The sequence below is a fragment of the Populus euphratica genome, unplaced genomic scaffold, assembly GCF_000495115.2.
Source record: "Populus euphratica unplaced genomic scaffold, PopEup_1.0 scaffold114.1, whole genome shotgun sequence".
In the NCBI taxonomy this organism is placed as follows: Eukaryota; Viridiplantae; Streptophyta; class Magnoliopsida; order Malpighiales; family Salicaceae; genus Populus; species Populus euphratica.
In genome coordinates this window covers 121,836-133,313 of record NW_011499905.1, presented here as the reverse complement: position 1 = coordinate 133,313, position 11,478 = coordinate 121,836, and the positions used below count along the sequence as shown (strand labels likewise).

General features: G+C 28.8%; 1 protein-coding gene across 3 annotated transcripts; it reads left to right on the top strand.

The window, feature by feature from the left end:
- Window positions 1–5,260: 5,260 nt before the first annotated feature.
- On the top strand, window positions 5,261–6,975 carry LOC105133300 (protein BASIC PENTACYSTEINE2-like). Of its 3 annotated transcripts, none has more exons than XM_011037235.1 (2): window positions 5,261–5,446; window positions 5,719–6,975. In XM_011037235.1, exon 2 carries the CDS (start codon window positions 5,803–5,805, stop codon window positions 6,655–6,657), a length of 855 nt encoding a protein of 284 aa, XP_011035537.1. In that variant the 5' UTR covers window positions 5,261–5,446; window positions 5,719–5,802; the 3' UTR covers window positions 6,658–6,975. The 3 variants fall into 3 exon arrangements, with proteins under 3 accessions (XP_011035537.1, XP_011035536.1, XP_011035535.1); XM_011037234.1 differs by having other exon boundaries at window positions 5,262–5,446; window positions 5,732–6,975; XM_011037233.1 differs by having other exon boundaries at window positions 5,262–5,446; window positions 5,722–6,975.
- The last annotated feature ends 4,503 nt before the right edge of the window (window positions 6,976–11,478 follow it).

The window sequence follows — 11,478 nt, the reverse complement described above, 5'->3', positions numbered from 1 at the left end:
ATTTTTGAAATTTTAGAGAAAATCGAGTATTTTTAATGTTGGGTATGTATTTTACAGTATAAGTCAACAGTCTAATATTAAATAAAATTCTTGAAAAAAAACATATTTTTATGTTTTTTGAAATAAAGGATTTATTTTTGAATTTTTGAAATTTCTTCAAAATTCAGGAGAAAAATCAGATATTGTTATGTATCTAATAATTTAAGTCTACAGTGTGATAATATACAAAAAATATAGGGAAAAAAAGTGATGGACCCATAAATAATTTCAAAATGATCCCCAAATTTTTTCAGAAAATTTTGAAACTTTTAAAGGCTTATTTGGCTCAACCCTAAAATAAGTACAAATTAAAACAAAAAAAATGCTTAGGGCATGTTTGTAAAATACATCGTTAGACTAAAATCAAATACATTAAAAAAGCCTTAAGGCTATGTTTGGCCAAAATGCCTTAAAGACCTAAACAAATCCTTATTTCTTTAAGAAAATTGGTGCCAACAAAATGCATCCTTAAGTTTTGGGTTGGGCTTGGCCTAATTACATGGACTCTAAAACTATGCACACAAGATGGGTTAAGACCCAACACAACCCCTTTTTTATTAAATATAGGTTGGACTTATCCCAGCCATAAAGGATGGGCTGGAATGGGGTCTAGTCCATGTTTTTGCCTCTATTAACCCAACCTAGTGGTGGTTTAAGAAGAAAATTTACTAGTAACATATATGCTACTGACATGTTTTCTTCCCATTTATTTTCAAGCTTATACACAACAAAAAAGAGAAAATGATGTTGCTTGGATGAGGGGGGATGTTGGTTTACTGTTAGTGGTGCCGCCAGTGTTGTGGTGGCTAACGATGGTCACCGAAGGTAAAGAAAAATGGTTGGTTGGACAGCTTGAAATAAGACATTAGATATAAAAAATGTAGTTTTCTTTAATGATAATGTGTCTATATTTTTTTTTTCATTAAATCCTTTTGTTTTTTGCAATGTTTTGTTAACTAATGAATATATTAATAAAAGATGAGACACTCAATAGAAAGTTAATAAAACTATGTTTTCTCTATATTTATACAAAGATTTTAGTTCAAAGATCAATATTCTAAGTTTTTGAAATGGCAAAATAAGAATAAGGGTTGAAAAATGCTGCCAATTTTATTTAGAGTCTGTTTAGTATTGTGGTAGCGGTTGTATTTTAAATTATTTTTTACTTGAAAATGTATCAAAATAACATATATTTTTAATTCATTAAAATAACACAAGTCAATCCAAGTTAGCTTTCAAACCCGCGACTCACATCGTGAGAATAGGATAATTCCATAGAAAGCAAATTAGAAAAAGGCCCTAGTAAACCTGAGTTAACATATGAAATAAAAAAAATCAATCTAAAAAAAATCTAAATTAACTCAAGTTAACTTTTTAAATTCATGACCTAGGTTATGAGATTAGAACTACATCATAGAAGGCAAATTATATATATATATATAAAGACCAATTTTCAACCAACCAATAATGAAAGATGAAATTAAAAAAAAATAAAAAAGAACTCAAAACAAAATAAATAACAATAAAACTACAAGGATTAAGTTTGACATAAAAATAAAATAACATGACAACTTGCTATGTTGGAGAGAAAAAGAGAAAAAAAAGAAGAAAGAAAAGAATAAATCAATTGAGACACGCCACCTCTAATAAGCTATCAAAAAAGAAGTGGTTATAACACTAAGGTTGCATGTGCTAGCCAATGCCACTCTACCCATCCACTTAAGTTCTTGACCTTGCCAAAAAGAAATTGCACATTTTTTTGTTTGTTTCAAATTTAGTCCCTAAAGTTCTAATTATTTTAAATCAATAAATTTTTATTTTATTTTGTCAAACCAAACAATTTTTACCAATATTGCAATATCCTTATATATAGGCAACCTAAACAAATCATTATATCAAATTCCAAATAAAATCAATATGAAAGAATCAAATTAGAAAAGAAAATCAAGTGATAAAAAAAAGGCTGAATATTCCCTCTTTCCTGCTCAATTTAGTTTAGGGAAAAAAAAGTTGCATATTTGTCTAATTTTCATATTTGATGTCCAAAGCTTTTATTGTTTTAACCAATAAAATTTCATTTAATTTTGATAAATCAAGTATCAACCAAGAAACGAAATGTTTCCTTGATATTGCACAATCCCTTAACCTATGTAGTGAAAACAAAACACGAAGCTTAATCCTAAATAAATGCAAAATAGTCCCTAATGTTTTAAATCCTTTTTCAAAATTGGCTATTAAAACATCAAATTATATCAACTAGACCCCAATTGAATTAACAGTAGCTCTCATGCCATGCCAGTTTTTATATTTGATACTTTTGTTAATTCCTTCAATTATAGCCTATTTTCTTCAACTTAACCCTCTAACTGCATCTTAAATAAATTAATAAAAACTTGTCATGTCCAACTAAACTTGAAATTATTTTGAAAAGCTTATCTGAAAATATTTTTTTTGGATTCTTGTTTTTAAATGTTTTTTTAGCTATTTTTAGAAAAAAAATATTAAAGATACAAATGAGTTATAAAAAATTAAAATATTAATTGACATAAATATTCTATCGATAACAACAATAAGTAATCCTTATATATAATAAGTAATCCTTATATATAATTACAGTATGGTGAAGAAAAATGTTCCAATGATCCAAAAGTGGGGATAATAAAGGGTGGGTTATATTTCACACGTCCTCACCTAATATTAATCTGATTGAGGTGAAAGCATATTTTCTCCTTTGGGTTTGAGGAAGTCTCAAGGTTCTTCTTTGTTAATAATAATAATAATAAATAAATAAACTATAATACTATAAATATTGGATTTCACAATGAGTTTCGTATATAATTAAATATAACTAATAAAAAAAACTTATTTTAAGAAAAAAATTATGTAAAAATATTTTTTATGAAATAAAAAATAATAGGTATACATTTTTTTTCTGTAATTGAGTTCATAATTCTTGATAAGAAGCATGTTCTTTGTCATGATCTCTATTTGCTTACGTAAGAGGTGTGCCCTTCATCCAGGGAGAACAATAGCTACATAAAAGTAAGGTTTTTATTATATCTATATTATATGCATTATTTATTAGATAAAAAATTATATATTTATATCTTATTCATAAAATTTTAAATATTTATTACTCAAATACTATTTATTATTCAATATAAACTTATATACATATACATATATATATATATATATATATATATAATATATAATATATATATCTCGATAAAATTTAATAAGATCCATTAACTTATCTATTTGAATTAGTTAAAATAAACATTTATTATATACATATTAAATTATTAACTTTACATGTATATTTACCCTTGTCAAATTATTTTTTTTCCTTATATCAAACAAGTAATTTTTCCATATTATTAACAAAAACTAATTAGAAAAAGAAAAACAATCTTTTTTATGAGAGGATTCACGTTTCATTACCTTTTAAAAAAAATTTGATGAATTTATTAGAGTAATACAATTTTTTTATTAGTTGTTATCATATTCATCAGGAAAAAGTTAATATTTTTAAAATTTTAAAAGCATGGTAAAATACTTAAATTACCTAAAAAAACTCATTTAACTAGAGTATAGGGAATTGTTTTTGTATTTTTTAGTTATTACCAAGTTAACTATGAGACAATTTAATACTTTAATAATTACAAAATATAATTTAAAAATTAAAATTAGTTAGAACAGCAATGCAGGTAGGAAATACTCATAATCTTCTAAAGATATATACAGAGTCTTCTAGCATTCAAATGATAATTTTTATAAAGACATTGAAAGTATTGAGGTGTTTCCTTTAACGAGAAGTAACATTTGTTGTCATTTATCTAATGGTATGTAACTAGCAGCTTTTTTTTTTCTCTCTCTCCTTTCCTGGAAGTTTACACTAGCCATTCAAAGTTTTTCTCTTATTTACTAATATTTCAACATTGGTTCTCATTTTTTATTTTAATTTTTGTTCTTGGCCCATTTATTAAATTTTAATTTGTTTTTAATTTCATCTTTAAATTCATAATTGTAATTTGTATTTTTTTCAAATATAGTCCATATTCTTTTGATTTTAATTTTGATTTTTTTTATATTCTTCCGTGAATATCATTTTTCTTTTCAATTTATCCATTCAATTTCAAATTCTAGATTATCATCTTATTTATTTTTTCATTTTATTAATTATTTTTTTTCATTTTAAATCATTTTGTATAATTGTTTTTTTTTTAGTTTCCTCGTTCAACATTTTATTTGTTGAGAATTAGGTTTCGTGGTTTTTCAGATGGGGTGATTCTGGTTTAATGACTGTAGTCACAAATTTGAGAAATTAACACAAGTTGAAATTATTTTTTTCATTTATTTTTTTTATAATTCCATCATTTAACATTACTTATAATGGGCTTATGATCTTTTTCGGTTTCCTTTCAACCAGATTATCTCAATCTCATGATTGAGACAACAATTATGGCTAATTAACTCGGGTATATTTTTTAGATCAATTTTTTTCTATATATTTTTTTAGTTTTCTCCTTTAAAATTGGATTCTTTTTAAAATTAAACTTCATTATTTTTTATATTTTTCCTTCTATTAGGTATCTTATTTGTATGATCTAGCTTTCAAGGTTTTATAATTGTACCAGGGTTATTTTATGTTTTAGGTATTATTTTTTTAATTGTTTTTTATAAGATTAGTCTGAACTCACGATTTAGATTATGAGTTTGTCATGTTAATTGTGATTGACTTGAGATTTTAATTTTTTTATTTTTTTTTAATTTCATATATTAATGTTAAATTATTTTAGAATTCATATTTTTAATTTTTTTTCTTTTTGATAAGCCTTATTTTCTTCTTGTCATTGTTATCATTTTTTTTTAAAAATCCAACTCATTTATTTTCTTCTATTATATAATTAAATAAAATTATTTTATTACATCTAGTTGGTTATATAACTTGAATCATTTTTTTTTATTATTTAAAACACACTAATAATATCTAAACATTACCTTTTTTTCTATTAGAAAAATAGTAGGACCTCTTCAGAAGCTTGAGCATTATTTTGTGGTGTTCGACAATGTAGTAAAAAATATTTTTTATTTAAAAATATATTAAAATAATTTTTTTAATTTTTATATAAAATATCAAAACATCTAAAATATTAAAAAAAATTAATTTTTTAAAAAATCAAATTTTAATAAAAAATAAATTCAAGCTCAGAACGAAGCGGAGACGAAAAGATCTCAAAACACTAGCAAGTGCGCACCAGCATTCTCAAATTCCTAGATAAGGAGCACTTTCAAAAATGAGTAAAAAGTAATTACATAAAAAAATTGGCGTGCATCACTTCTGTTTTCGTGGTTCTTCAGTAGAGAACAAGAACCCTAAAAAGCTCTCTACGTCTTCTTTCAAGTAAGTTGCTTTATATTTCCTAAAATACTAAGCCAATGGCTGTCTATTTTCTTTAAAAGAAATTTTATCAGTCAAATCCAAAAATTCGAAGATCTTACTTTCTGGCTATGACCCATATTTTTTCATTATTTATTTTGGCTTACTAGTTCTGCCAATTGAGACTTCTGCTAGTTTCAAGGCACAAACTTTACTGTGATTCGACTATCTGCTTATTAATTTTTTGGTTTCTGTGATTTGGGTTTGAATTAATTTTTGCGTCTGTAATCTTTTTGGAGATTTTCTTAGGTGCACACAATGCTGACAACAAATTGTGTTAAGGTAAAATAAGTTCTCTTGAATTGTCGAAGTTTGAAATAATGGATGAAGATAACAGTTTGAATATTCGTAATTGGGGTTACTATGAACCAACACCTGTTAAAGGAAATCTGGGTCTTCAGCTCATGTCCCCAACAATGCCCGAGAAACCCTTTTTGGGTTCGCGCAGTGCCGCAATCATGACAAGTATGAATGGAGGTTTTAACCATAAAGATGTTGGTGTTTCGCAGCCCATGCACCCTATGGAGTATATGAGGGGAGCTTGGATTGGCCAGAGAGAAAAGTTTATCAATGTATTGCCAGGAAGCCATAATTATGCGGCTGTTTTTCCTGAAACATCTTCAGCTCATCATATGCAAGTGTTTCAACCACCTTATTCAACAAAGGATGAACCGCTGGAGCTAGCTGAAGAGGCTGGTGTTGTTAAAAAGGTAAATGGTCCTAATAAAAAGAGGCAGCGTCAGAAAGCCCCAAAATCCCCGAAAGCAAAGAAGGGTAAGAGAGGCCCTCAAGTACCCAAGCCTGAGGATACTCTTTCTGTTCAACGAGTAAGGTCTGCCAAGAAAACTGCTGAAATTATGATAAATGGGATCAATATGGACATTTCAGTCATTCCTATACCAGTTTGCTCCTGTACTGGCAACCCTCAACAATGCTATCGTTGGGGTTGTGGTGGGTGGCAATCAGCATGCTGTACGACATGCATATCTGTGTATCCCTTGCCTATGAGTATGAAAAGACGTGGTGCAAGGATAGCAGGGAGAAAAATGAGTCTAGGAGCTTTTAAGAAAGTCTTAGAGAAACTTGCTGGTGAAGGCTATGACTTTTCTAATCCCATTGATCTGAGAACTCACTGGGCTAAACACGGTACAAACAAGTTTGTCACTATCAGGTAGATGTACCACGTGGATCTTTGTCTTGCGTACATTGCAACCCAGCATGTTTGTATTTGTGTATATTTATGCATCTTGCCTTGGCAGATGCTTGCAATGTAGTTTGTAGTTGATGAGTTTCCGTCGCATTTGATTATTTTGAAATTGTGCCTTTTTGGCGCTGACTGTTGTTTTATGGTCTTTCTGCATGTAGTCGTAGCTGTTTCAAACTTATTCCAGGGAAAATGATGTAGTTTATGAGATTTATTTGATAGATTCATGCCTTGGAGTTTCTTTTTCTTGATCTTTTAAATCTTATGTCATTGAATTTTTCTTCCTTCACTACTATTGTTAATCGTTAAGAAATTTTCTCTATTCTTGTATTATTTATGTATGTGCTTATTCAATTTCATCTGAATCAGCATGCGTTTGAAAAAAAAACCCATTTTTAGTGAATCTGGCTGCCTCATTCTTTATGGACACTTGTGAAAATGATTGATTGTTCATGGCTTACCTATGACCTAGTCGCAGATTTTGTGAGGTAGTTTCTTGAGAATTGCCACATTGTTAGTGAGAAATTTGTTATTTACTAGAAAGTCTTAAGTTTTGAAGGATGGTAAGGTTTCGTCAAACAATCAGTTGGATGGTAAATAGCAATTTTTTTTTCTTTTTTGCCATTTTTTGCCTGCCCATCATTGTGCTACTTGCTAGGCCAGTTTATGCTACGTCCCTTGCTCCATTTTAAGATGGAGGACAGCTAAGAGCTTTCCTTATAGTCCTGAAACTGATAAAAGACATTTTTAATTAAATTTCAGTTGCTGAAAGATAGCTATAGAATTGAAAATTTGTTGGCAGGGTTGGAGTTTGTAAGGGGTTTGAAATTAGAGTGAAATAAACCTAGAAAATTAAGTATTTGGAATCTGTTTTAAAATCAATCTGCTCTCTAATAAAGGAAGGATACCCTTTTAAATCCCGCAGCTTGACAATTGATGCTATGTCGTGCCAGAATTGATTCAAACAGGCTGCACAATGATGTGTAAGTTAAGGCTATGCTATGCCATTTGGTGAAAATGATTGGTGTAGTTACCTGCTCTTGTCAAGAGAGATAGATTTGGATGTCAGAGCAACTTAGTACTTAATACCAAGGTAGTATTCAGCCAGGGAATCTACCAGAGGAGCAGTAGGCTATTCACTTGCACTATGAGTTGCGTGAAGCTAGAATGTGAAGGTTGACGTGCTTTACCAACACAATCAGAACGTTTCCCGCTTTCCCTTGCCCCATTATATTGACAAGTAAATTATGTAGTGGCGCAATGGAATGGCATTCAACAGTAAATATCGTATCATATTAGGTTTCCTCTGTATGAAAGTTCAAGCTCTGAGTTTGTGAAAGTTTCAAGACACTGAGCTTTTGGACTTTCGATATCTTGAAGGTTCACAGTTTTGTATTTTCCTATTATGATTTTGAATGTCAAAAGGTAGAGTTTGGCAGGATTTTGGTGAAATAGTAAAAGCAGGGGTTTGGAAACAGTTGTAGTGTTGTTATTGTTTGAATGCTTGAAATGCCACTTAATCCTATGCTTTGCTGTTATAAGATTAGAAAGGTGCTCACACTAAAGGGAACGATAAGGTTAACTTGGCATAAAAATGGCATTGCATTTCCACGAATTTGGTGGTGGTGATGATGATGATGATGATAATATTACCGAAGATGTCTTGATTTGGTAGTGACATGGTGGTGATGACAGTAGAACAAGATGATCACATTAAGTGGAGTTAGACATGGCCGTGTTCAACAAGATGAGCTCAAGTTGCTGATGGTTGTGATGGGATGGTGAAAGCAGCAGCAGTGCTGGTGGTTTGGTGGCAGCCCTTATGCTGCCAGCATGCAGGGGCGATGTGTTTGCATCAGTACAAGCAAATTCTGCTTGATGAATGGAGACGGCAGTAGTATAGTACTTATGAGATTGCAGTAAAGGTTGGAATCTCAGTTGTATCAGACTACACGAGCGAAACTGAAAATCAAATTTTCAAAGCTGAAGTTGCAGTCCCATCGATTTTGAGGCACAGGTCTCTCCATTTCCAAGCAGAGGGGTCTAATATTCTAGCACTGATTTGTTATTTTTAGTATTGTATTCTAACTGTATTTTTTTAAAAAAATTAAATTAATTATTTTTTTTGATGTTTTTAAATTGTATTGATTTTTTATATCAAAAATAAATTTTAAAATGTAAAAAAATTATTTTAATATATTTTTAAATAAAAAATATTTTAAAAATTAATTTATAATACACTCTTTAAAACAACTAAAAAAGCTCGTAGTCGGCGGCGAGTCTGCTGCCCATAGAGTTGTTGGAGAACAGCTTGAATTAGCGGTGTGCCGGGGCCTCTTGTTGGATTGGTTTAGCCATGATTGAACTTGAAATACTTTTGCGTGCTATACATTAAAAATTTCAAACTCAACTTTCATGTGTTGCCCTACTATATACTTTGTACGATGAATTTTGAATTTCCAGGCAGCAGGTACGCATGCTGATGATGGTAAAGAATATCTCATGTAAAATATATTTATTATTAATAAAAATTTAATAAATTTATAGTAAAGTTAAAATTTATAAAACAAATACTTTACAAAAAAATAATTATAAAGTTATTATATTTATGAAATTCTTGTTACATAAAAATATTATTCTTAAATATTCTTTGTTAATATTTTAGTACTTGTTAAATGATATTTATATTAAATTGATTTGTAAGAGAATTTTATATGGATATATCATTTATATTTATAAAAAATCTTATATGATAGTTGTGTAAGTGATTTTTAAACTTGATATAACTAAGTTATTTTATATAAAAAATGTTATGCTTTGATCTGATCACATGTTGTTTTAATTAAGGGTAATAAATAAACAAATATTAATATAACATAAACTATATGAAGGTATTTAAGTACAAAAAAGGATTTATCATCCTAGGTGAAATAAAAAATACATATATTTCATCTATTCTTAAAGGTTAAAGTGAAATGAGTTTTGAAAAGAGTTTCAAAATTTTATTAAAAAAATCAATGACTATAATGTTGAGAGCTAATATAATTTGACAAAGTAGATGTATTTCATAGTATAATGTCTAAATCAAAATATTTTTGATGAAGAAATAATAATTATACTAAAAAACTAGTTACTCAAAGGTTAATTTAAATCACTTATGACTTTTCTAATATTTGAGAGATTATGAAAAACATTGTATTTAATCTTCAAATATATGTCAATTAATTGCTCAATTGATAATAAATTAAATTATTTAATTTATTTAATCTTAATTTACTTATGATTATAATTTATATTTGGGCTAACTTATTAAGAAACTTAATGGGTCATACATATAAGAACCATTGATTATAAATTGAAATGGAAAAAATAATCAAGTGTGACTTGATTGTAAATAAACTTTAGAAATTGAGGACTAAAATAGTATTAATACAGGAGATTAGTACAATTCTAGACCTAGAAATAATCAAGTAAGGACTTGAATTGAATAAATTTCTAAAATTAGCTAAAAATAATATATATGATATTATTTAAGGGACAAAATTATATTTTATCATTCATAAGGTTTTTGAATTTTTCTATAAATAGAATGTTATGTTTTTTATTTACTAAGAGAAGGTGAGTATAGTATAGAAACACCAAAAAAAAAAAAACAAAGAAAGAGTTAGTACTTTAATATATAACAATTCATCTTTTTTAAAAGAATTTAGAAATTTTTTTATTAATAGTTGTGTAGATTACGGTTATAGGCCATACACTTAGACAAGTTGTAATTTGTAATAATTCAACCTTAAAGAAAAATTGAAAAAAATATTTCATCATCAAATAATCTTTATATAAAATCTAAAAAGTTTTAAATTTGTCTAGGATTCTTAAAAATCTTAAAAAAAATGAATTTATTATTTTTATAACGCGCATGTATTTTAAAAAATCCAAAGCAATAGCTGGTTATAAATGAAAGTGTTAGCTTTTGCTTGGTTGTTTAGGTGGTAAAGCAATTTTTGTGTCATTCATTACCTAATTGTAAAGCTCATTCGCTGACCAACCTCGTAAAAAAAAAAAAAAAATCCGAAACAGGAGAAAGGCACAAAAAGCCATAAGTTCCAAAACCCAATTGATTTTGAGCTGAGTATCCGAGTTCAGTCATCTTATCACTGCTGCTCCTCTTTCATAAGATAGTTTTCTCCGACCTTTCTCCGTTACTTGTCCTTTCCAGATTCTGAAGTCTAAACTAGACTGATAGAGGCACTCAGACAGATCAAATGAATTTTCCATCAGCTCTGCCTGCCAGATAGTAGGAGATCAACATTGTCCAGCCAAGTCATCAATGTGCCAAAATCAAAGCTCGCCTCATGGTTCCCTAGTCAACAGCAGCATTTTCATAATTTAGCAGTCAGTTATGGTCCTATTTAATTAACTCTCAAGTGGGTTTTGAATTTAATCTCCAAGTAATCTTTTCCTTGACAAAAAATCTTACAAGGCAGAGAAGCAAATCTTAAAGTTCCAAATTATTTTGGTTAAGGTTAGATACATGTTCAAATTCTGTACTTGATGCGTATGTGCACATGATCAGATATAAATATTTTACTAACAAATGTTCAGGATCTAAATGAGAGTTGAAGGAGAGTTGGTCTTCTGGAATCTGGATCCGCCATGTCTCGAGATTGAAGAGCTAATTGTTCTCCCCAAATCTCATCTTGGGAGAGCCTAGTTAGGCAAAATCAAAAGCCTCTTTCAGCGTCTAGCTAGGTTGTAGCTACTGATCTCAAAAGAATCTTTACTTTGCCTTCAA